Source organism: Tachyglossus aculeatus, chromosome 1 (genome assembly GCF_015852505.1).
Source record: "Tachyglossus aculeatus isolate mTacAcu1 chromosome 1, mTacAcu1.pri, whole genome shotgun sequence".
Classification (NCBI taxonomy): Eukaryota; Metazoa; Chordata; class Mammalia; order Monotremata; family Tachyglossidae; genus Tachyglossus; species Tachyglossus aculeatus.
The window spans coordinates 47,954,820-47,982,114 of NC_052066.1; the positions used below are offsets into that span (position 1 = coordinate 47,954,820).

General features: G+C 46.3%; 1 protein-coding gene across 2 annotated transcripts in view; it reads left to right on the forward strand.

Moving 5' to 3' along the window:
* Positions 1–20,816, forward strand: part of KNG1 (kininogen 1) — a 75,858-nt gene extending 55,042 nt beyond the window's left edge. Inside the window, exons 10-11 of one of the 2 annotated variants that reach the window (XM_038752683.1) lie at positions 3,456–3,530; positions 20,570–20,816. In XM_038752683.1, the coding sequence (XP_038608611.1) occupies positions 3,456–3,530; positions 20,570–20,650 (156 nt within the window). In that variant the 3' untranslated portion in view covers positions 20,651–20,816. Of the gene's footprint in view, positions 1–3,455; positions 4,529–20,569 lie in introns of those variants that run through there. The other variant, XM_038752675.1, reaches the window with a different exon arrangement.
* Positions 20,817–27,295: the final 6,479 nt, after the last annotated feature.

Here is a 27,295-nt window from a genome sequence, read left to right on the forward strand (position 1 = left end):
GGGTCCGCCACTTGTCTGCTGTGGGACCTTGGGCAAACCACTTAACTTCTCTGTGCCTCAGTTACCTTATCTATAAAATGGGGATGAAGACTGCAAGCCCCACGTGGGACAACCCAATCACCTCGTAACCTCTCCAGTGCTTAGAACAGTGCTTTGCACATAGTAAGCGCTTAATAAATGCCATCATTATTATTATTATTATGACAGTTTCCCATTGACACACCTTTGGCATTATCTGGCTCCTACCTATTATTGTTACTATTATTTTTATGAGATTATTATAATCAGAAGCAGCATGGAATAGTGGATAGAGCCCAGGCCTGAGAGTCAGAAGGGTATGAGTTCTAATCCTGACTCTGCCACTTGCCTGCTGTGTGACCTTGGGCAAGTCACTTTAGTTCTCTGGGCCTCAGTACCTTCATCTGTAAAATGGGGATTGAGACTGTGAGCCCCACATGGGACAGGGACTGTGTCCGACCCCATTTGCTTCTATCTTCCCCAGCTCTTAGTACTTTGCCCAGCACATAGTAAGCGCTTAACAAATGCCATAATAATAATAATAATTATTATTATTATTATTATCATCATCATCATCATCATTATGGGATTTAATAATAATAATAATAATAATAACTGCATTTATTAAGCACTTACTATGTGCAAAGCACTGTCAAGTGCTTACTTGTCATGAGCTCAGGCCTGGGAATCAGAAGATTATGGGTTCTAATCCCAGCTCTGCCACTTGTCTGCTGTGGGACCTTCGGCAAACCACTTAACTTCTCTGTGCCTCAGTTACCTTATCTATAAAATGGGGATGAAGACTGTGAGCCCCATGTGGGACAACCCAATCACCTTGTAACCTCCCCAGCGCTTAGAACAGTGCTTTGCACATAGTAAGCGCTTAATAAATGCCATCATTATTATTATTGTTATGACAGTTTCCCATTGACACACCTTTGGCATTATCTGGCTCCTACCTATTATTGTTATTATGATTTTTATGAGGTTCTTATAATCAGAAGCAGCATGGCATAGTGGATAGAGCCCAGGCCTGAGAGTCAGAAGGTTATGAGTTCTAATCCCGACTCCGCCACTTGTCTGCCTTGTGACCTTGGGCAAGTCACTTTACTTCTCTGGGCCTCAGTACCTTCATCTGTAAAATGGGGATTGAGACTGTGAGCCCAACATGGGACAGGGACTGTGTCTGACCCCATTTGCTTCTATCTTCCCCAGCTCTTAGTACTTTGCCCAGCACATAGTAAGCGCTTAACAAATGCCATAATTAATATTATTATCATCATCATCATCATTATGGCATTTGTCAAGTGCTTACTTGTCATGAGTTCGAGCCGGGGAGTCAGAAGGTTATGGGTTCTAATCCCGGCTCCACCACTTGTCTGTTGTGTGACCTTGGGCAAACCACTTAATTTCTCTGTGCCTCAGTTACCTCATCTATAAAATGGGGATTAAACAGTGAGCCCCACTTGGGACAATCTGATTACTTTGCATCTACCCCAGCGCTTAGAATAGAGCTCAGCACATAGTAAGTGCTTAACAAATATCAGAATTATTATTGTTATTATCATTATTACTCCATCCTAAGTGCTGCGGTAGATACAAGTTAATCAGGTCGGACATAGTCTCTGTTCCACATGGAGTTCATGGTCTAAGTAGAATCAGGGCACACAGATTCAGGGTTGTCAGTGTGGAGAAATGAGAGGAAACAACATAAATCTTGATTCCTAAAATATTTTCTTCTCTAAATTTCTTTGGTTAGGGTTTATTATGGGGACCTAAGCCCACGTATATGTTTATGCGATCACAGTTAATCTTTAGAATTTATCCTACTGTGCTGAATTGTATGCTTCATTTCTATCAATAATAGTAATGATAATAATTTCAGTATTTGTAAAGTACTGTTCTAAGTACTGGGGTAGATATAAGATAGTAAGGTTGGACCCAGTCCCTGTCCCACATGGGGCTCACAGTCTAGAGGAAGGGAAATGGGCAAGAAGAGGAGTTAGGATTAGAACCCAGATCCCATCAAGATTGTGGATGCATGAATGCTCTGAATAATAATAATAATAATAAGAAGAAGAAGAATGGCATTTGTTAAGCGCTGACTATGTGTGAAGCACTGTTCCAAGCACTGGGGGGATCCAAGGTGATCAGGTTGTCCCACGTGGGGCTCACAGTCTTCATCCCCATTTTACAGATGAGGTAACTGAGGCACAGAGAAGTTAAGTGGTTTGCCCAAGGTCACACAGCAGACAAGTGGCAGAGCCGGGATTTGAACCCTTGACCTTTGACTCCCAAGCCCGTGCTCTTTCCACTGAGCCACGCTGTATATTACATCTATAAAAACCCTTGGAATAAAGCCCCTTAAGAAGGCTTGTGGCCTAGTAGAAAGGGTACAGAACTAGAAATCGGGACACCTGTGTGCTAATCTCAGCTCCTCCACTGACCTGCTGTGTGATCTAGGGCAAGTCACTTAATGTCTCTGTGTCTCTGTTTCTTCATCTGTAAAATCGGGGTTAAGTACCTGTTCTCTCTTTCCCTTAGACTATGAGCCCCATGTAGGACAGGGGTTGTGTCTGAGCTGATTATCTTTTTTCTACCCCAGCACACTTAGCACAGCATCAGCAAATAATAAGTGCTTAACAAATGCCATTATTATTATTATTGTTATTATTATTACTACTACTAATAATAATAATGTTGTTTGAGAGGAAATAGCTATGGCAGCAGGACTAGCTATAATAGCAGTAATAACAATAATAATCATGGTATTTGTTAAGTGCTTACTATGTGCCAGACATTGTACTAAGCGCTGGGGTGGACACAAGGAAGTTGAGCTGGACACAGTCCCTGTTCTATGCGAGGCTCGCAGTTTCAATCCCCATTTTACAGATGAGGTAACTGAGGCCCAGAGAAGTAAAATGACTTGCCCAAGGTCACACAGCTGATAAGCATCGGAGTCGGAATTAGAACCTGTGACCTTCTGACTCCCAAGCACATACTCTATCCACTTCACCATGCTGCTTCTCTAACACTGTTGTCAAATGGTAATTCATTCATTCAATTGCATTTATTGAGCACTAACTGTGTGCAGAGCACCGTACTAAGTGCTTGACAAGTACAATACAGCAATAAAGAGAGACAATCCCTGCCCACGACGGGCTTATTATCATTGTTATTATTGATAGAAATCAAGCATTTTAATGACTCCCTAGCTTTATAAGCTTATAGATCTCATTAAGAAAATCATACTTTGTAAATTCCAAAATCTTCTAAACTGCCAGTCGACAGGGAAAGCACTTTCAGTTTCAGTTTTTCCGAGATGCTAATACTAAAACAAATCCACGTAGTACCGCAAGACCTTAGTCAAATTGGATTTCTCTTGGCAAAGAGAGTGAGGCAATGCATTCGTCTAAATATTTCATATTTCTGTTTAGACTTCATTCCTGAAAAGACCACCGGGATTTTCTCCTTTCCGATCAGTACAGATGTCCGCTACAGAAGGAACAAATGTAAGTCCTCCCCAACCTCCACAGGCACCTGATCAAGATGAAGAGCAGGCTCCGGGAAAAAGACGTGGACACGCCCTTGGCCATGACAATGGTCATGGCCACAGGCTGGGCCATGGTCGTGGCCATGGATGTAAAAAAGCCCATGACCTCGAACGGAGACCCGAGTGCAATCGTGGCCAGGGAAAACACAAAAATAAGGACAAGCCCAGAGGAAAGCACAATGGTTGGAAAAAAAACTGTCCGGAAGACAATACTAATCCTTCCCAACCGGAACAGATAAATCCCGAGGAACCGGAGACTCTGCCGCCTATTTTGACACCTACCCACCAACCCCAGCTAGAGAGAGCTGTTACTTTTTCATATTTTCAAGATTCAGATCTCCTTTTGCCCGATACGCCTCCGATCGCATTACCCTCCTCTGATGGAGATCTTTTCCCTGAAATCCAAAGTGAACCCAAGGACTTTTCCCTTGGATTATTAGATTTTCCAGAACCTCCCCCCCAGAAATGTCCCGGGCGCCCCTGGAAACCAATTAAGGGGATGGACATTGCCACAGAAGAGACACAGTTTGATGACTTCGATCTCTCGGATGCTGCAGAATAATTTCTACAGCTATTAGGCTTCTCTGGGGCCTTCTCCATCCCTCTGAACAAATCCAAAATTCCCAATATCAGTGATTAGGAAAGGCAAAACCTCAAAACGACCTGGGAAGAAAGAGGGCACCTCCCAATATAAGCATTATGAGCCCCGATAGAGGACCCGAAAGTTAATGGCAGAACTCTAAATTGGGCCTCGAGTTCTGTTCTCTCATGGGCTTTTTCCAAAAATGTACTGAAGTGTAGTGATTTGAAGCTGCTGAGTCCCAGGAGCCCCGCTGAAACTTTTTGTGTTCAGTAGCATTTTGTGGATTGTCCAGCTTATAACGACTAGGGCAGCGTATTCCCCGCATGATCTAAAAGATATGTAACAGAAATAAAAAAGAATGCAAAACCTTTTGAGAGGTGGTTTGAGATTGTAAGTTGCCATTAATCAAGACTGACACGGAGGGAAATGCAGTAGCTTCAGGATTTGCTCGAAGGGGCTCCTTCCCTTATTTACTTTCCCAGGTCCACAATTAGTGGGTGAATTTTCACTTCTGGATGAAGTGGCGTTCACTTTCCCATCCTTCCGACCTGCACACCGAAAGACCCCCTCCCGCCCCCAGCCCCAACTCCATTTTCACAATCTACCATCTCCTACTTCCCCCCATGCAGTGTTTTTTTCACTTTGAACTCTTTTTCTTTTGTTTAAAACCTGACACTGTGCTTACCATCACTGCAGTTCTCACCTCCAGGGATTGCCAAATCGGGGGACAGGGCTGAACCCGTCACAGGACAGGGGCGAGATGGGGAAAGGGACAGGGGGTGGTGATAGTGCTTTGCACATAGTAAGCGCTCAATAAATATGATTGAATGAATGAATGAATAGGGCTGGTCGGGGGGAGATAGCTGAGCAAAGACTGCGTCCTCCAAGGTTTCCTCCCTCGTCGCTCCCAGGCAAGTCACTTAACTTCTCCGTGCCTCAGTTCCCTCATCTGTAAAATGGGGATGAAGACTGTGAGCCCCCCGTGGGATGACCTGGTCATCTTGTAACCTCCCCAGCGCTTAGAACAGTGCTTTGCACAAAGTTAGCACTTAATAAATGCCATTATTATTATTATTAGTAGTAGTAGTAGTAGTATTATCCCTCCCTCCCATCCTGGGTCAGTCCCGACTCCCGGATAGGCAGTCTCAAATGGAGGGAGATGCATACGCTGGGGAAGGACCCAGCAATAATAATTCTGGTATTTGTTAGGTGCTTACTATGTGTCAGGCACTGTACTAACGTTTGCAGTGGTTACAAGCAAATCGGATTGGACTCAGTCCCTGTCCCAAGCAGGGCTCACAGTCTCAATCCCCATTTTCCAGATGAGGGAACTGAGGCCCAGAGAAATGAAGTGACTTGCTGAAGGTCACCCAGCAGACAAGTGGCGGAGCCAGGATTGGAACCCATGACCTTCTGACTGTCAGGCCTGTGGTTTATCTGCTACGCCATGTTGTTTCCCTGGTGATGGGGGCTGGCACTAAGCCTAAAAATAAGAAAGGCTACTGGAAAAGCAATCAATCAATCAATCAATCATATTTATTGAGCGCTTACTGTGTGCAGAGCACTGTACTAAGCGCTTGGGAAGTACAAGTTGACAAAATATAGAAACAGTCCCTACCCAACAGTGGGCTCACAGTCTAAATGGGGGAGACGGAGAACAAAACCAAACATACTAACAAAATAAAATAAATAGAATAGATATGTACAAGTAAAATAAATAAATAGAGTAATAAATATGTACAAGCATATATACAGATGCTGTGGGGAAGGGAAGGAGGTAAGATGGGGGGGATGGAGAGGGGGACGAGGGGGAGAGGAAGGAAGGGGCTCAGTTTGGGAAGGCCTCCTGGAGGAGGTGAGCTCTCAGTAGGGCCTTAAAGCAATGGTGTGTTTGTGTTGGCAGCCGTTGAGCAGGAGGTGTTGTGGAGACATGAAGAGGGTGGGGGTAGAGAAGCAGCGTGGCTCAGTGGAAAGAGCCCGGGCTTTGGAGTCAGAGGTCATGGGTTCAAATCCCAGCTCCACCACTTGTCAGCTGTGTGACTTTGGGCAAGTCACTTCACTTCTCTGTGCCTCAGTTCCCTCATCTATAAAATGGGGATTAAGACTGTGAGCCCCCCAGTGGGACAACCTGATCACCTTGTAACCTCCCCAGCGCTTAGAACAGTGCTTTGCACATAATAAGCACTTAATAAATGCCGTTTAAAAAAGTGAATTCAGGATGCGAGAAGGAGTGGTCTTTTTTTTTTTCTTTGCATTTGTTAAGCATTCATTCTGTGCCAGGCACAGTATTAAGCGCTGGGGTGGACACAAGTTAATCAGGTTTGATGCAGTCCCTGTCCCACGTGGAGCTCACAGTCTTAATCCCCATTTTACAGATGCAGTAACTGAGGCCCGGAGAAGTGAAGTGACTTGCCCAAGGTCACCCAGCAGACAGGTGGTGGTGGTGGGATTAGAACCCAGGTCCTTCTTATTCCCAGGCCCATGCTCTATCCACTAGGCCGTGCTATTTCTGTGACTGTGGCTTGCTAGAGGTAGTAGCAGTTTCTTTTTTTCTCAGCTTCTATTTTATTGATCTTCTTTTTGGACCTCTTGGTATAAGCTGACCATTTTTCTGGTTTTCTATCCTACATCCCGCCTTCGGCTGATCTGCCCCTGCCCGGTATGGATCATCATCATCAATCGTATTTATTGAGCGCTTACTGTGTGCAGAGCACTGTACTAAGCGCTTGGGAAGTCCAAGTTGGCAACATACAGAGACAGTCCCTACCCAACAGCGGGCTCACAGTCTAGAAGGGGGAGACAGAGAACAAAACCAAACATACTAACAAAATAAAATAAATAGAATAGATAAGGTACAAGTAAAATAAATAAGTAAATTTATTTACTTATAAATAGACAGTAGGGTAGACAATAGGGTAGAGACATCATATCATCACCATCAATTGTATTTATTGAGCGCTTACCGTGTGCAGAGCATGGATATTTGTTCTATCATTCAATCATATTTATTGAGCGCTTACTGCGTGCAGAGCACTGCACTAAGCGCTTAGATATGGCAATGGCTGCCTTTATGGCCTCCAGTATTCTCATTTTCAGCTTCCAGCCTTCCTAATCTGCCGTTCGGAAGTGGCGCCTGTAGTCAGAAGCACCTGGGAGGCAAGGGCTCTGGAGCAAGTCTCCAGCAGGGAGACACTCATGCGTTCCGATGATGACGCTGATGGCATTTATTAAGCGCTTACTATGTGCCAAGCACTGTTCTAAGCGCTGGGGAGGTGACAAGGTGATCAGGTTGTCCCGCGGGGGGCTCACAGTCTTCATCCCCATTTTCCAGATGAGGGAACTGAGGCCCAGAGAAGTGAAGTGACTTGTCCAAAGTCACACAGCTGACAATTGGCGGAGCCGGGATTTGAACCCATGACCTCTGATTCCAAAGCCAGAGGATGGCGTTCGGATGGACGGTATGACGGACTAACGGTATGTTCTGGATCTGGTGTGACGCTCCCAGTACCGCATTAGCTTCGGTCGGGGGCCGGTCTCCTTACGTGCCGTCACTGGCCACCCCGCCCGGCGAGGACTTAGAGCTCTGGGGAATCGACCAAGGTCTCACAGCAGACATGTTGAGAAGCAGCTTGGCTCAGTGGAAAGAGTCCTGGCTTTGGAGTCAGAGGTCAGGGGTTCAAATCCCAGATCCGCCACTTGTCAGCTGTGTGACTTTGGGCAAGTCACTTCACTTCTCCGGGCCCCAGTTACCTCATCTGTAAAATGGGGATTAAGACTGTGAGCCCCCCGTGGGACAACAAGATCACCTTGTAACCTCCCCAGCGCTTAGAACAGTGCTTTGCACATAGTAAGCGCTTAATAAATGCCATTATTATTATTATTATTATTATTATGTGGCTGAGCCAAGATTAGAAGCCTGGTCCTCCTGATTTCCAGGCCTGTGCTCTATCCACTAAGCCAAATTCCTTCTCTAAGCCCCGCTGTATCCCTACGACTCTGTGAGCCACAATCAGCTTGTCCCTGAGGCTTCTTGGAGAACCGCGGCATTATGACACCATGGAAAGACCCAGCTGAAGGATGATGGTCTGAAGGCTGGAATGAGGTTGCTGACCACGAGGGAGCCTTCCAGGGCCCTGAAACCTGCCCGCTCAGGTGAGGAGGGTCATTCATTCATTCAATCGTATTTATGGAGCGCTTACTGTGTGCAGAGCACTGTATTAAGTGCTTGGGAAGTCCTACTCAGCAACACACAGAGACCAACCCTACCCAACAACGGGCTCACAGAGCCCCTTCCTTCCTCTCCCCCTCATCCCCCTCTCCATCCCCCTCATCTTACCTCCTTCCCTTCCCCACAGCACATGTATAGATGTATATATGTTTGTACATATTTATTACTCTATTTATTTATTTATTTTACTTGTACATATCTAATCTATTTATTTTATTTTGTTAATATGTTTGGTTTTGTTCTCTGTCTCCCCCTTTTAGACTGTGAGCCCACTGTTGGGTAGGGACTGTCTCTATATGTTGCCAACTTGGACTTCCCAAGTGCTTAGTACAGTGCTCTGCACACAGTAAGCGCTCAGTAAATATGATTAATTGACTGATCTCATGGCTGCTTTAGGAGACCTGCTCTGGGCTGGCCCCCTGGAGAAGCTCCTCTCCTTCTGGCCAGGGAAACTTCACAGACTAATTATCATAATAATTGTGGCTTTTGTTGAGTGCTTACTATGTGCCAAGCACTTTACTAATCGTTGAGGTAGAAACAAGATCATCAGGTCAGGCCCAGTCAGTCTCTGTCAATCAATCAATCAATCAATCGTATTTATTGAGCGCTTACTATGTGCAGAGCACTGTACTAAGCGCTTGGGAAATACAAATTGGCAACACATAGAGACAGTCCCTACCCAACAGTGGGCTCACAATCTAAAAGGGGGAGACAGAGAACAGAACCACATGGGGCTCACAGCCTGAGAGGGAGGGATAACAGTGTCGAATCCTTATTTAACGGGGGAGGAAACTGAGACCCAGAGAAGTGACTTGCCCAAGGTCACGCAGCAGGAAAGTGGAGGAGCTGGGATTTGAACCCATTAGGCCACACCGCTTCTGATGGTTTGGAGAGGCTGAAGGGTCCGGACTAAACCAGTGCCCTCCCTACTCCCAATCCTGGCCTCTCCCGAACCTGTCTTAGCTCAGGAGACCCCTCGAAGTGGCCAGGCCTCAGGAGTCCCACAGGCAGAGTCAACTAGGCCCTGAGTGGCCTAGGCTTCTCCAGGTTTAGTCCAGGCTTGCCCTGAACTGGTTCTGGTAGCCTCTATCAATCAATCAATCAATCAATCGTATTTATTGAGCGCTTACTATATGCAGAGCACTGTACTAAGCGCTTGGGAAGTACAAATTGGCATCACATAGAGACAGTCCCTACCCAACAGTGGGCTCACAGTCTAAAAGGGGGAGACAGAGAACAGAACCAAACATACCAACAAAATAAAATAAGTAGGATAGAAATGTACAAGTAAAATAAATAAATAAATAAATAAATAGAGTAATAAATATGTACAACCATATATACATATATACAGGTGCTGTGGGGAAGGGAAGGAGGTAAGACGGGGGGGTGGAGAGGGGGACGAGGGGGAGAGGAAAGAAGGGGCTCAGTCTGGGAAGGCCTCCTGGAGGAGGTGAGCTCTCAGCAGGGCCTTGAAGGGAGGAAGAGAGCTAGCTTGGCGGATGGGCAGAGGGAGGGCATTCCAGGCCCGGGGGATGACGTGGGCCGGGGGTCGATGGCGGGACAGGCGAGAGCGAGGTACGGTGAGGAGATTAGTGGTGGAGGAGCGGAGGGTGCGGGCTGGGCTGGAGAAGGAGAGAAGGGAGGTGAGGTAGGAGGGGGTGAGGTGATGGACAGCCTTGAAGCCCAGGGTGAGGAGTTTCTGCCTGATGCGCAGATTGATCGGTAGCCATTGGAGGTTTTTGAGGAGGGGAGTAATATGTCCAGAGCGTTTCTGGACAAAGATAATCTACCCTTAGCCCGGATCACTGAGGGCACCACCTAAGCTGTGCACACAGCGGCACGTGACCATATCATGCCAAAGTCCACCCATGTCCACCCAAACCCGCAACCCTTAGGATCTCTTTGGGGCAACCCCCAGCCCCACACCCCTGTTTGAGAGCCATTGCGCTTCTCTTCTGACCAGGGAGGAGTCAGGCTAGGTGTTCGGGAGTTTTCGGGGGCCACAGCCTTCCCGCCCGCCCCCATCTCCCGGTTGGAGTGATCTGAGGCAGGCACCTGTCCCTGTCACTGTCCCAAGTCGGCCCTGCGGCCGGGCTGAGAGGAATCTGTGCTTCTCCAAAAAGTTCTGGAAGAGTGCCCATTTCCTGAAATGATTCCAATCAATCAATCAATCAATCAATCAATCAATCGTATTTATTGAGCGCTTACTGTGTGCAGAGCATTGTACTAAGTGCTTGGGAAGTACAAGTTGGCAACATATAGTGGGCTCACAGTCTAGAAGGGGGAGACAGAGAACAAAACCAAACATATTAACAAAATAAAATAAATAGAATAGATATGTACAAGTAAAATAAATAAATAAATAGAGTAATAAATATGTACAAACATATATAAATATATACAGGTGCTGTGGGGAAGGGATGGAGGTAAGGCGGGGGGGATGGAGAGGGGAAGAGGGGGAGAGGGGGCAATGGCCTTTGGTCCCGAGGGCATCCTAAAGGTAAGACGGGCTTCCTTTTCCCTCCTCGCCCCCTCTTCCCCTACCTTTTCCTGTCTTCTTTCCCATCACCGAAGAGCCGCTTTGATCATTTAGAAGGGTGTGATTCCTTCTCCTGCTCCTTCTCCTTGAGAAGCAGCGTGGCTCAGTGGAAAGAGCCCGGGCTTTGGAGTCAGAGGTCATGGGTTCAAATCCCAGCTCTGCCAATTGTCAGCTGACTTTGGGCAAGTCATTTAACATCTCTGTGCCTCAGTTCCCTCATCTGGAAAATGGGGATTAAGACTGTGAGCCCCCCATGGGACAACCTGATCACCATGTAATGCCCCCAGCACTTAGAACAGTGCTTTGCACATAGTGAGTGCTTAATAAATGCCATTATTATTATTCTCCTGTTAGCGTGGTTTGGTGGCATTTGTGCCTCCACTCAGCCCACAACCCCTGGATTGATTGTCACTGTTTATTGTTATATTGTCCTTTCCCCAGTGCTTAGTACACACAGTAAATGCTTAATAAATACTATTGAATGAATAACGAAGAAGCAGCATAGCATAGTGGATAGAGCACGGGCCTGGGAATCAGAATATCATAGGTTCTAATCCCATCTCTGCCACTTGTCTGTTATGTGACCTTGGGCAGGTCACTTAACTTCTCTGGTCCTCAGTTCCCTCATCTGTAAAATGGGGAATGAGACTGTGAGCCCCACTGGAGACAGGGACCGGGTCCAACCTGATTTGCTGGTGTCCACCCCAGCGCTTAATACAGTGCCTGACACATATCAAGCACTTAACAAATGCCATAATCATTATTAATTGTTCTTACATGATGATGCACGCCAGGCCAGCTGTGCTGGATTGCAATTTCCTCCTGCTTCAGGGGCTGTCAAAATCTGGTTCCATGCAACAAAAAACACCACCATGACCCAACTTGCTCTGGGGCTGCTTTCTCACTAGGAAAATAAGTGGGGTGAGTGAAAGTGGGGCTTAAGTGAGGAACAAGGAAGGATGAATGAGGGATCAATCAATCAATCGTATTTATTGAGCGCTTACTATGTGCAGAGCACTGTACTAAGCCCTTGGGAAGTACAAGTTGGCAACATATGGAAACAGTCCCTACCCAACAGTGGGCTCACAGTCTAAAAGGGGAGGGATGTGGAGTGAGTGAGAAGCAGTAAGGCCTAGTGGACAGAGCACAGGTTTGGGAGTCCGAAGGACCTGGGTTCTAATTCCAGCTCCACCACGTCTCTGCTGTGGGACCTTGGGAAAGTCACTTCACTTTTCTGGGCCTCAGTTACCTCATCTGTATAATGGGAGGTAAGACTGTGAGCCCCATGTGGGACATGGACTGTATTCAACCTGACTAGCTTGTAGCCAGTCAGTCAGTCAGTCAATCATATTTATTGAGTGCTTACTGTTTGCAGAGCATTCATTCATTCATTCAGTTGCATTTATTGGGCACTTACTGTGTGCAGAGCACTGTGCTAAGTGCTTGGGAAGTACAAGTTGGCAACATATGGAGACGGTCCCTACCCAACAATGGGCTCACAGTCTGATAGGGGGAGACAGACAACAAACCAAAACATGTAGACAGGTGTCAAAGTTGTCAGAACAAATAGAATTAAAGCTATATGCACATCATTAACAAAATAAATAGAATAGTAAATATGGACGAGTAAAATAGAGCACTAAATCTGTACAAATATATATATACAAATGCTGTGGGGAGGGGAAGGAGGTAGGGCGGGGGGATTGGGAGGAGGAGAGGAAAAAGGGGGCTCAGTCTGGGAGCCCCCAGAGCACTTTACTAAGGAATTGGGATAGCACAATACAACAATAAACCTCCAACCTATCTTGTATCTACCCCAGCACTCAGAACAGTGCCTGGCACATAGTAAGCGCTTAACAAATACCTTAATAATAATAATAATAATAATAATAGTAATAATAATAATAATAGCATAAGCCAAGCTATTACTAGGTCATACCAATGGTCCATCATTCTGTCTTAGTGCAGCAGGACATTTGAAGGAATATTGTGCTTATTGCCCTCCTTAATGTCCATCACATTGTTTAGGAATATAGCATCTGTCTTTCCTAACATCCCAAACTTTCCCTCTAACATTGCAACCTCCAGATACTTTTGGCAATACAACCTCCTGTAGAATGAAATCCCATATGTTCAACACCCGCCATATGAGGAAGTGTTTCCTTTCGTTTGTTTTGTTTGTTTTAACCTATCACCTTCAAGTTTCAGAGGGGATCCTCACCCTGACTCTGTTGTTGAGAGGTTTGGCAAACAATAATTCTGCGTTTTGCGCTGCTCCCATTTGTTCTGATTTTGTGGGCTTTGTTTTTATTCCTCTTTAGGCTGAGGCTTTCCAATCTGGACAGCCATATCCCTGTCAGTCTGGACAGAGAAGGAAGCAACTTTCCTCCCCTGACTATCTTGGTCCCTTTTCTCTGTGCCTTCTCCTATTATGTCCTTCCTAAGATATGGCAACCAGAATTGCACAGAATATCACAAGATGCGAGCATTGTCTGGTTTTGCACAGTAGCAAGCCATGGCTTCTGTTCTGTTTTCTATGCTCTTCCTGAAGGTGCCCAGTGTTCGTCTGGAACAAACACACATATGTAAACTTAGCAACAGATATAAAATCCAAGTGTCAATAGCATACAAATATAAATAATGAATAGGAACTGAACAAACAGAAACAAAATTTACAGAGAGATATGTAAGTGATTAAGGGGTTACTGATATGATAGAGATGAGCATGTTAATCTGCAAACACAGCATAGAGGGAGGCATTTTGTGGAATGTGAAGAAGGAAAGGATCTGGTTTGGAGAAGGGAGAAAGAGGGAGAGGGTGTGTATGTGGAGAGGGAGAGAGAGAGAGCATTCCAGGCAGAGAAAAATGTCTGAAGGACCTGGGGATTGCGGGGAGGAGTTTGAAAACTTGAGTTTAAAAATTAATTTTGCTTGATCTGAGCTGCCATGTGGGCTTCTGAGGGGATGCTTGAGAAAGATGACTCTTGCTGCAGATAGACTGTAAATGAGGAGGAGGAGGAGGAGGAGGAAGAAGGGGAAGAGAAGGAGAAGGAGGAAAGAACAGGAGGCAGTGCTGCCTAGTGGGAAGAGCACAGGACTGAGAGTCAGGAGGCCCAGGTTTGAGTCCAGCTCCACTACTGTCCTGCTGTGTGACCTTGGTCAAGTTACTTAACCTCTCTGGGCTTCAGTTTCCTGATCTGAAAAATGAATATATGACATATTGGGAACACCAAGTGGGAAGGAACTGCCTGATCTCCTAATCTCCCTTCTCTAGTCCGTATTTCATTCTTTTGCTGCTTAGATTATTTTTCTAGAATATCATTTTCTAGACTGTGAGCCCACTGTTGGGTAGAGACCGTCTCTATATGTTGCGCGCTTGTACTTCCCAAGCACTTAGTACAGTGCTCTGCACACAGTAAGTGCTCAATAAATACAATTGATTGATTTTCCACATATCCCCCCATTCCTCAAACACTTCCAGTGCTTATCCATCCCTTTCTGTGACAAACAGAAACCTCTGACCATCAACTCTGTCACTCCATCAGCTCTCTTCCCCCACTTATCTTCACTCCTTTCTCACCTAAACGCCAGATCATGTCATTCCTTTCAAGCTAACTTAGTCCCTGGGCCTTGTTTCAGTCTCTCTCACCCCTGACCTCATGACTCATGTCTTCCTTCTGCACTCCCTTCCCTTTCCCATTCAGCAGGTCACTGCTGTCCCCATCTTCAAGGTCTTTTGAAATCACACCTCCTCCAGGAGGTGTTTAATATTGTTTAATAATGTTTAATCTCTCATCTCCCTACCCTATATTTCTCCCAGACTGCTCTCTCAGGACTTCTATATCATCATCTAAACACTTGGATACTCACATCCCTCCCCAGCCCCGTTTTACTGGAGCATTTTGCATTTCTACCCTTAGTAAGTTTACCTTGGATGGATATAAAAGTGTTGGGAAAGGGGGTATGTTTAAGGAAAACTGAGCCCCCCCTTTTTCCTCTGCTCCTCTTCCCCTCCCCATCACCTCTTCCCCTCCCCACAGCACTTGTGTATATTTGTACATATTTATTACTCTTTATTTTATTAATGATGTGTATATATCTATAATTCTATTTATCTATTTTGATGGCATTGACACCTGTCTACTTGTTTTGTTTTGTTTGTCTCCCCCTTCTAGACTGTGAGCCCATTTTTGGGTAGGGACTGTCTCTGTTGCCGAATTGTACTTTCCAAGCGCTTAGTACAGTGCTCTGCACACAGTAAGCACTCAGTAAATATGACTGACTGAATGAATGAATGAATGAATGAATGAATGAATGAATGAATGAAAAAGAGGGCTATCTCTGTTACCTACAACCTGAGGGTATTTCTAATGATGATGGTAATTGTGGTATAATTATTGTGCTATTTATTAGACGCTCATCTCGTTTCAAGAAGTATGGCCTAATGGAGAGAGCATGGGCCTGGTTATCAGAAGGACCTGGGTTCTAATCCCGGCTGGGTTCTTGTCTTGTTTTATGACATGGAGTCGTCTCCGGTACATACAAGATAATCAAGTTGGACACAGACCCTGTCCCACGTGGGGCTCATAATCTTAACCCCAATTTTACAGGTGAGGTAACTGAGGCACAGAGAAGTTAAGGGACTTGCCCAAGGTCACACAGCAGACAAATAGAGAAGCCAAGATTAAGAACCCAAGTCCTGCTGAATCCCGGGCCAATGATCTATCCACTGGGGAAACAGCATGCCATAGTGGATAGAACATGGGCCAGGGAATCGGAAAGTCATGGGTCCAAATCCCAGCTCTGTTCCTTTGTTATGTGGCCTTGGGAAGATTACTTCACTTCTCTGGGCCTCAGTTACCTCATGTGGGAAATGGGGGTTCAGAACGTGAGCCCTAAGTGGGACAGGGACTGTGTCCAACCCGATTTGCTTGTAACCACCCCAGCGCTTAATACAGTGCCTGTGAGCTCGTCAAGGGCAGGAATGTATCGTTTCTTGTTATATTGTACTCTCCCAAGCACTTAGTACAGTGCTTTGCACACAGTAAGTGCTCAATTAATATGACTGAATGAATGAATGAATGAATGGCACTTAGTAAGTACTTAACCAATACCACAGTTATTATTATTATTACTAGGCGGCCATGCTGTTTCTTAGGCTTGTAAACTAATTTGGGACATGGACTTGTGTCCAACCCGATAATCTGCATCTACCCCAGTGCTTGGAACACAGTAAGTGCATAAACAAACATGAGAATTATTATTATTATTATTATTATTATCATTAGATGGTAGTTGATATCAAGTGAGCAAATCTTTTCCTCAAAAGAGTGAATAAAAAGTCAGAAGAGTAGAATCACTGAGCCCTCATCTCCCTCTCACTTCTCTCTCATCCCGACTTGCTCCTCTTCTCCACCCCCCCCACCCTACCTCCTTCCCCTCTCCACAGCACCTGTATATATGTTTGCACAGATTCATTACTCTATTTTACTTGTGCATATTTACTATTCTATTTATTTTGTTAATGATGTGCATTTAGCTTTAATTCTATTTGTTCTGACAACTTGACACCTGTCCACATGTTTTGTTTTGTTGTCTGTCTCTCCCTTCTAGACTGTGAGCCCGTTGTTGGGTAGGGACTGCTTCTATATGTTGCCGACTTGTACTTCCCAAGCGCTTAGTACAGTGCTCTGCACACAGTAAGCACTCAATAAATACGATTGAATGAATGAATGAATCCCCACCACCCGCTCAAGTCCCACAGCACTTATGTGCATATCTGGAATTTATTTATTTCTATTAATGTCTGTTTCCCCCTCTAGACTTTAAGCTCATTGTGGACAGGGTATGTGTCTGTTTATTTTTATATCGAGAAGCAGTGTGGCTCAGTGGCAAGAGCCCGGGCTTGGGAGTCAGAGGTCGTGGGTTCAAATTCCATCTCCGCCAATTGTCAGCTGTGTGACTTTGGCCAAGTCACTTCACTTCTCTGTGCCTCAGTTCCATCATCTGTACAATGGGGACTAAGACTGTGAGCCCCACGTGGGGCAACCTGATCACCTTGAATACCCCCAGCGTTTAGAACAGTGCTTTGCACATAGTAAGCGCTTAACAAATACCATCATTATTATTATTATTGTACTCTCCCGGAGCTTAGTATAGTGCTTTGCATAGAGTTAGCACTCAATAAATATGATTGAATGAATGAATGAATAGATGTTGCAAACTTGTACTTCCCAATCGCTTAGTACAGTGCTCTGCACACAGTAAGCGCTCAATAAATACGATTGAATGAATGAATGAAGGAACCGAGGCTTAAAGGGCGCCCACCATTTAGAGGCAGAAAGAGGAAAAGTTCCTACTGAGGGCAACTAGGGGAAGATGGCTAAAGTCAGGAGAAAGTTGGTAGAGAAGAGCGGGGGCAGGCTCAGTAGTGGACAGGGCATTCAAGGGGTTTAATAATAATAATAATAATAATAATAATAATAATAATAATAACAATAATAATAGTGTTTGTCAAGTGCTTACTATATGCCAAGCACTGTTCTAAGTACTGGGACAGATACAAGGTAATCAGTTTGTCCCATGTGGGGCTCACAGTCTTAATCCCCATTTTACAGATGAGGTAACTGAAGCCCGGAGAAGTGAAATGAGTTGCCCAAGGTCACACAGCTGACAAGTGGCAGAGCCAGGATTAGAACCCACGTCCTCTGACTCCAAGGCCCGTGATCTTTCCACTAAGCCAGGCTGCTTGCAATGAGGGAAGGGCTAATACTACCTGGGAGTTGGGTCGAGAAATGTTTGGTTTGGGGTTGTTGGGGTTTTTTCTTCCAGAATAGGGGGTGCTTGAGCTTATTTGAAGACAGAAGAAAGGGAGAGGTTGATGATGCCAGTGAGAGAAGGGATATGGGTCTGGGCACAGTCTTTCTTGAAGAAAAAAGCAACATGGCCTAAGGGGAAAGAGCACGAGCCCAGGAATCAGAGGACCTGGATTCTAATCCTGACTCTACCACTTTTCTTGCCCACCTTGGACAAGTCACTTAACTTCTCTGTGCTTCCGTTACTTCATCTGCAAAATAAAGATTAAGACTGAAAACCCCACGTAGGACACGATGGACTGGGTCCAACCTGATTGTTTTGTATCTTCCCCAGAGCTTAGCACAGTGCCTGGCACAAGTAAGCGCTTAACAGATAAGATAAAAAAGAGAAATCAAGAGAAGAAGGGAGTAACGGGGAGACTCTATTGTGGCATGGCTAAAACCTCTCATGCTTATCTATTTCATCTTGTAAATTCAGTTCTATTTGAGGCCCTTTCTTTCACTCTTGCTTTCCCAAAAAGATCAGGTGTATCTAGTTATCGCCCCATATCCCTCCTACCATTCCTTTCCAAACTCCTTGAACGAGTTGTCTACACTCGCTGCCTAGAATTCCTCAACAACAACTCTCTCCTCGACCCCCTACAGTCTGGCTTCCGTCCCCTACATTCCACGGAAACTGCGCTCTCAAAGGTCACCAATGACCTCCTGCTTGCCAAATCCAACGGCTCCTACTCTGTCCTAATCCTCCTCGACCTCTCAGCTGCCTTTGACACTGTGGACCACCCCCTTCTTCTCAACACGCTATCTGACCTTGGCTTCACAGACTCCGTCCTCTCCTGGTTCTCCTCTTACCTCTCCGATCGTTCTTTCTCAGTCTCTTTTGCAGGCTCCTCCTCCCCCTCCCATCCTCTTACTGTGGGGGTTCCCCAAGGGTCAGTGCTTGGTCCCCTTCTGTTCTCGATCTACACTCACTCCCTTGGTGACCTCATTCGCTCCCACAGCTTCAACTATCATCTCTATGCTGATGACACCCAGATCTACATCTCTGCCCCTGCTCTCTCCCTGTCTCTCCAGGCTCGCATCTCCTCCTGCCTTCAGGACATCTCCATCTGGATGTCTGCCCGCCACCTAAAGCTCAACACGTCGAAGACTGAACTCCTTGTCTTCCCTCCCAAACCTTGCCCTCTCCCTGACTTTCCCATCTCTGTTGACGGCACTACCATCCTTCCCATCTCACAAGCCCGCAACCTTGGTGTCATCCTCGACTCCGCTCTCTCATTCACCCCTCACATCCAAGCCGTCACCAAAACCTGCCGGTCTCAGCTCCGCAACATTGCCAAGATCCGCCCTTTCCTCTCCATCCCAACCGCTACCCTGCTCGTTCAAGCTCTCATCCTATCCCATCTGGACTACTGCATCAGCCTTCTCTCTGATCTCCCATCCTCGTGTCTCTCTCCACTTCAATCCATACTTCATGCTGCTGCCCGGATTATCTTTGTCCAGAAACACTCTGGGCATATTACTCCCCTCCTCAAAAACCTCCAATGGCTACCGATCAATCTGCGCATCAGGCAGAAACTCCTCACCCTGGGCTTCAAGGCTGTCCATCCCCTCGCCCCCTCCTACCTCACCTCCCTTCTGTCCTTCTCCAGCACACCCCGCACCCTCCGCTCCTCCACCACTAATCTCCTCACCGTACCTCGTTCTCGCCTGTCCCGCCATCGACCCCCGGCCCACGTCATCCCCTGGGCCTGGAATGCCCTCCCTCTGCCCATCCGCCAAGCTAGCTCTCTTCCTCCCTTCAAGGCCCTGCTGAAAGCTCACCTCCTCCAGGAGGCCTTCCCAGACTCAGCCCCCTCCTTCCTCTTTCCCTCCTCCCCCTCTCCATCCCCCCCATCTTACCTCCTTCCCTTTCCCATAGCACCTGTATATGTGTATATATGTTTGTACGTATTTATTACTCTATTTATTTATTTTACTTGTACATATCTATTCTATTTATTTTATTTTGTTAATATGTTTGGTTTTGTTCTCTGTCTCCCCCTTCTAGACTGTGAGCCCACTGTTGGGTAGGGACCGTCTCTATATGTTGCCAACTTGTAGATCCCAAGCGCTTAGTACAGTGCTCTGCACACAGTAAGTGCTCAATAAATACGATTGATTGATTGATTGATTGATCAGGTTGTCCCACGTGGGGCTCAAAGTCTTAATCTCCATTTTTACAGATGAGGTAACTGAGACACAGAGAAGTGAAGTGACTTGCCCAAAGTCACACAGCTGACAATTGTCAGAGCTAGGATTTGAACCCATCACCTCTGACTCCAAAGCCCATGCTCTTTCCACTGAGCCACTCTGCTTCTCCGACCCTTAATTCAGATAATGTCAGCTCGTTATGGGCAGGGAACATGTCTGTCATGTTAAACTGCACTCTCCCAAGCTCTTAATACGGCGATCTGCACAGAGTAAGCCCTCGTCCCCCTCTCCATCCCCCCCGCCTTACCTCCTTCCCCTCCCCACAGCACCTGTATATATGTATATATGTTTGAACATATTTATTACTCTATTTATTTATTTATCTTACTTGTACATATCTATTCTATTTATTTTATTTTGTTAGTGTGTTTGGTTTGGTTCTCCGTCTCCCCCTTCTAGACTGTGAGCCCGCTGTTGGGTAGGGACTGTCTCTATGTATTGCCGACTTGTACTTCCCAAGTGCTTAGTCCCATGTTCTGCACACAGTAAGTGCTCAATAAATATGATTGATTGATCAATAAATACCACTGATTGACTGATAGCTAAGGCCTAACCATGGGTGTTATTGTATCTACAGAGGCGCTCCTGGATGTGTGTACAACAGACTGAACCTCTGAAGGAAGCAGAGGAGCCAGAAGGTAAAGGTGAACCTTCCTGACATCAAGCACGGATGGCTCACACTTCCACCTCCAAACACCAACCCAAAACGTCCCTCTCTGCCAGCAGCCAATAAGTAGAAGATAAAAGAAAAACGGAATGAAGCTTACGTTACAGCTCCTTGCCCTACCTGCAAGCAATAAAGTTCATTCATTCATTCAATCATATTTATTGAGAGTTTACTGTTTGCAGAGCACTGTATGAAGCGCTTGGGAGAGTACAATACAACAATAAACAGACACATTCTCTGCCCACAACGAGCTTACAGTCAAGAGGGGGAACAGATATTAATGTAAATTAATAAATTACAAATATATACACAAGTACCATGGGTTTTGGAGGAGGGATGAGTGAAGGGAGTGATGCAGGAGGGAGTGGGAGAAGAGGAAAGGAAGGCTTAGTCAGGGAAGGCCTCTTGGAGGAGATGACTAATAATAATAAGACTAATGATCTGGTCTCTGGTGAACTCTCAGATTTTTTTATGGTATTTGTTAAGTGCTACTATGTGCCAAGCACTGTTCTAAGTGCTAGAGTAGTTACAAGCTAATCAAGCTGGACACAATCCGCGTCCCATATAGGTCTCTCGCAGCCTTAATCCCCTCTTACGGATGAGGCAGCTGAGGCACGGAGAAGGTAAGTGACTTGCCCAAAGTCACCCAGAGGATAAGTGGTGGAGCCAGAACTATAATAATAATAAATAATAATGATGGTGTTTGTTAAACGCGTGGTATGTGCCAAGCACTGTTCTGAGCGCTGGAACAGATACAAGGTGATCAGTTGTCCCATGTGGGGCTCACAGTCTTAACCCCCATTTTACAAATGAGGTAACTGAGGCACAGAGAATCAATCAATCAATCAATCGTATTTATTGAGCGCTTACTATGTGCAGAGCACTGTACTAAGCGCTTGGGAAGTACAAATTGGCAACACATAGAGACAGTCCCTACCCAACAGTGGGCTCACAGTCTAAAAGGGGGAGACAGAGAACAGAACCAAACATACCAACAAAATAAAATAAATAGGATAGAAATGTACAAGTAAAATAAATACATAAATAAATAAATAGAGTAATAAATATGTACAACCATATATACATATATACAGGTGCTGTGGGGAAGGGAAGGAGGTAAGATGGGCGGATGGAGAGGGGGACGAGGGGGAGAGGAGGGAAGGGGCTCAGTCTGGGAAGGCCTCCTGGAGGAGGTGAGCTCTCAGCAGGGCCTTGAAGGGAGGAAGAGAGCTAGCTTGGCGGAGGGGCAGAGGGAGGGCATTCCAGGCCCGGGGGATGACGTGGGCCGGGGGTCGACGGCGGGACAGGCGAGAACGAGGTACAGTGAGGAGATTAGCGGTGGAGGAGCAGAGGTTGCGGGCTGGGCAGTAGAAGGAGAGAAGGGAGGTGAGGTAGGAGGGGGCGAGGGGATGGACAGCCTTGAAGCCCAGGGTGAGGAGTTTCTGCCTGATGCGCAGATTGATTGGTAGCCACTGGAGATTTTTGAGGAGGGGAGTAATATGCCCAGAGCGTTTCTGGACAAAGATAATCCGGGCAGCAGCATGAAGTATGGATTGAAGTGGAGAGAGACACGAGGATGGGAGATCAGAGAGAAGGCTGGTGCAGTAGTCCAGACGGGATAGGATGAGAGCTTGAATGAGCAGGGTAGCAGTTTGGATGGAGAGGAAAGGGCGGATCTTGGCAATGTTGCGGAGCTGAGACCGGCAGGTTTTGGTGACGGCTTGGATGTGAGGGGTGAATGAGAGAGCGGAGTCGAGGATGACACCAAGGTTGCGGGCTTGTGAGACGGGAAGGATGGTAGTTCCGTCAACAGAGATGGGAAAGTCAGGGAGAGGACAAGGTTTGGGAGGGAAGACAAGGAGCTCAGTCTTCGACATGTTGAGCTTTAGGTGGCGGGCGGACATCCAGATGGAGATGTCCTGAAGGCAGGAGGAGATGCGAGCCCGGAGGGAGGGGGAGAGAGCAGGGGCAGAGATGTAGATCTGGGTGTCATCAGCGTAGAGATGATAGTTGAAGCCATGGGAGCGAATGAGGTCACCAAGGGAGTGAGTGTAGATTGAGAACAGAAGGGGACCAAGCACTGAACCTTGGGGAACCCCCACAGTGAGAGAATGGGAGGGGGAGGAGGAGCCTGCAAAAGAGACCGAGAAAGAATGACCGGAGAGATAAGAGGAGAACCAGGAGAGGACGGAGTCTGTGAAGCCAAGGTCAGATAGCGTGTTGAGGAGAAGGGGGTGGTCCACAGTGTCAAAGGCAGCTGAGAGGTTGAGGAGGATTAGGACAGAATATGAGCCGTTGGATTTGGCAAGCAGGAGGTCATTGGTGACCTTTGAGAGGGCAGTTTCCGTGGAATGAAGGGGACGGAAGCCAGACTGGAGGGGGTCGAGGAGAGAGTTGTTGTTGAGGAATTCTAGGCAGCGCGTGTAGACAACTCGTTCAAGGAGTTTGGAAAGGAATGGTAGGAGGGATATGGGACGATAACTAGAAGGTGAGGTGGGGTCAAGAGAGGGTTTTTTTAGGATGGGAGAGACATGGGCATGTTTGAAGGCAGAGGGGAAGGAACCAGTGGAGAGTGAGCGGTTGAAGATGGAAGTTAAGGAGGGGAGAAGGGATGGAGCAAGAGATTTCATGAGATGAGAGGGAATGGGGTCAGAAGCACAGGTGGCCGGAGTAGCACTTGAGAGGAGGGAGGAGAGTTCCTCTGAGGATACCGCTGGGAAGGATGGGAGAGTAGCAGAGAGTGTTGAGAGCTGGGGGGATGGAGAAAGGGGGGAAGAGACTTTGGGGAGGTCGGACCTGAGAGAAGTTAAGTGACTTGCCCAAAGTCATACAGCAGACAAGTGGCAGAGCTGGGATTAGAATCCACAACCTGTGACTCCCAAGCACTTGCCATTAAGCCACAAATTAGAACCCAGGTCCTTCTAATTTCCGGGCCCAGGCTCTATCCATTAGGCCTAGCTGCTTCAGATTTAACAACATCTGAGCAGATTTTTCAGAAGAACAGAGAGGGCAGATAGCATTTTATTGGCAGGCCTTCTGCAAGCGGAAGCCTGCACTTCTAAATAATGTTGGTATTTCTTAAGTGTTTACTATGTGCGAAGCACTGTTCTAAGCGCTGGGTGGGATACAGGTTGTCCCACGTGGGGCTCACCGTCTTAATCCCCATTTTCCAGATGAGGTAACTGAGGCACAGAGAAGTGAAGTGACTTGCCCAAAGTCACACAGCCGACAAGTGGCGGAGCCGGAATTCGAACCCATGACCTCTGACTCTCAAGTCCACGCTCTTCACAACTGATCCACGCTGTTCCTAAATGCAGAAGGCCATCTAATGTTGAAAACACACACACACACACACACACACACACACACACACACACACACACGAAGGCCTCCAGGTTGCAATTCTTCAAGCAAGCAAATTCAATACAGTTACAATTCATCATCCATCTTGAAATTCCACATACCTGCAGGAATTTAATCGTATTTATTGAGCGCTTACTGTGTGCTGAGCACCGCACTAAGTGCTTGGGAAGTACAAGTTGGCAACGTATAGAGACGGTCCCTACCAGTTTCCAGTACTCTGCCGGTCTTGGCAACAGGAGGAAGAGTCAAGAAGAGGCCTACCCATTCCATTTCTAGCTTGGCCAGTGGCTAGCGAGTGGAAGACAATCTGCTACAAGTCAAAACTCACCCGTGCTGGGCAGCAGCGGCATTGGAGAGAGTCAAGGGTGGAGACTCAAGTTTACTGCATGGAAGGAGTCAATGGTAAACCACTTCTGTATTTTCCTTCCCTTCCCTCCCAAACCCTGTCCTCTCCCTGACTTTCCCATCACTGTAGACAGCACTACAATAACGTGTGAACTCATTGTGGGCAGGAATGTGTCTGTTACAGCATACGTTCCCAAACGCTTAGCACAGTGCTTTGCACACAGTAGGGGATCAATAAATACGATTGAATGAATGTATTGAACACCTTCGGTGTGCAATCAATCATTCAGTCTGTTCACTGAGTATTTACTGTGCGCAGCGCACTGACCTAAGCACTTGGGAGAGTACAATGGAGCAGAGTTGGTAGACATATTCCCTGCTTATAAGGACTTTATGTTCTAGAGGACTAGATTTACAGTCTAGTCTACAGTACAGGCAATGCATTCAGAATATAAAAGAATTAGAAGACACAATCCCTCTCCTCAAGGAACTCACGTCATCAGTAACAGTCTTGTCTTGTGGAAAGAGCACAGGCCTGGAGTCAGGGGATCTGAGTTCTAATCCCAGTTTGGATAAGACACAACTTCTCTGTGCTAATAATAATAATGGTACTTGTTAAGTGCTTATTATGTGCCAAGCACTGTTCTAAGCACTGGGGTAGATACAAGGTAAGCATGTTGGATACAGTCCCTGTCCCACATAGGGCTCACACTCTTAATCCCCATTTTATAGGTGAGGTAACTGAGGCCCAGAGAAGTGAAGTGACTCACCCAAGGTCACACAGCAGATATGTGGCAGAGCCAGGATTGCCTATTTTCCCTCCCCACTAGACTGTGTGTCCCACGTGGGACATGTCCACATATTTTGTTTTGTTGTCTGTCTCCCCCTTCTAGACTGTGAGCCCGTTGTTGGGTAGGGACTGTCTCTATATGTTGCCAACTTGTACTTCCTTAGTGCTTAGTACAGTGCTCTGCACACAGTAAGCGCTCAATAAATGTGATTCAATGAATGAATGAGTCTTTTATCTACCCCAGCACTTAGTAACGTGTTTGGTATATAGTGTTTAGTAAATGCCACTATTAATAACAACAAAATAGCTCATTATCTCAAATTATAGTCATAAGTTCCCTTTTATACAGCATTTCTCCACATGATCTTTTGGATAATAATAATAATAATAATAATAATGGCATTTGTTAATCCCTTACTATGTGCAAAGCACAGTTCTAAGCACTGGGGGGGAATCAAGGTGATCAGGTGGGGCTCACAGTCTTAATCCCCATATGAGGGAACTGAGGCTCAGAGAAGTTAAGTGACTTGCCCAAGGTCACATAGCAGACAAGTGGCGGAGTCGGGATTAGAACCCATGACCTCTGACTCCCAAGGCCGGGCTCTTTCCACTGAGCCACGCTGCTTCTTATTCAGCGGCTCAAAGTCAGTCTGGGGACTGTAAGCTCGTTGTGGGCAGGGACTGTATCTAGTATACCGCCATACTGTACTCTCCTAGGTGCTTAGTACAGTGCTCTGCACACAGTAAACGCTCAATAAATACGATTGACTGACAGATTATCTTTAGATCTGAGTGTTTGGGCTCTTTTTTTCTACCAGTCCTTGCCTCAGCACTTCCACTAGAGGGAGGGCACAGATGAAAAATAAAATCAAACTTAAAACACTCTGGCTCTTTTTTAACTAGCAGCTCCGGGAAGAAGGCGGCAATTATTTGCAGTTAAATGAGAATTATCTGCAGATTTATTGCGCTCTCCCTGATCCCCTGAGAATTGCCTAGGGCCAGATGGGCCACCAATTTCTTTCTATAAATTAGCCACAATTACTAGCATGCCATTGGATTCTCTAGGGACTTGTACTTCCCAAGCGCTTAGTACGGTGCTCTGCACGCAGTAAGCTCTCAATAAATACGATTGAATGAATGAATGATACCTGTTGTTCTTAGAAGTCTTTTCTTGACAGAAGGGTTAAAGTCTTGTCAAAAGACTCATAAAAAAGACACCACTTTTCATGAGCATTAGCTGTTCCTTGCAGTAGTGGAAAGAGCGTGGAACTGGGAGTAGGTTCTTGTACCAGCTCAGCAACTGACTGTTGTGTGGCCATGGGCCATGGCCCACAACTTCTCTGTGCCTCAGTTTCCTCCTCAGTAAGTTGAAGATGAAATCACCCATTTTCCTCCCCTTAGACTACATCTGATCTTATTATCTTGTGTCCATCCTGATACTTGCCAACCCATCGCTAAATCCTGTCATCCCACCTTCACGACGTCGCTAAAATCCACCCTTTCCTCTCCATCCAAACTGCTACCCTGTTCTTACAATCACTCATCCTATGGTTTCAGCCTCCTTGCTGAACTCCCAGCCTCTTTTCTCTTCCCACTCCAGGCTATACTTCACTCTGCTGCCCGGATCATTTTTCTACAGAAGCATTCGGGACACATTTCCCCACTCCCCCAAAACTCCAGTGGTTACCCATCCACCTCTGCATCAAACAAAAACTCCTCATCACTGACTTTAAAGCACTTAATCGCCTTGCTCTCTTCCACCTCATCTCTCTCCTCTCCTACTACAACCCAGTCCGCACACCACGGTCCTGTGATGCTAACCTTCTCACCGAGCCTCAGCTCTTGTCTATCTTGCTGACTATCGCGGAAGCCTCTTCACTGACCTCCCTGCCTTCTGTCTCTCCCTACTCCAATCCTTACTTCTTGCTACTGCCCAGATCATTTTTCTAAAAATAAGTTCAGTCCACGTCTCCCATTGTTCAAGAACCTCCAATCATCATCGTCATCAATCGGATTTATTGAGCGCTTACTGTGTGCAGAGCACCGTACTAAGCGCTTGGGAAGTACAAGTTGGCAACATATAGAGACAGTCCCTACCCAACAGTGGGCTCACAGTCTAAAAGGGGGAGACAGAGAAC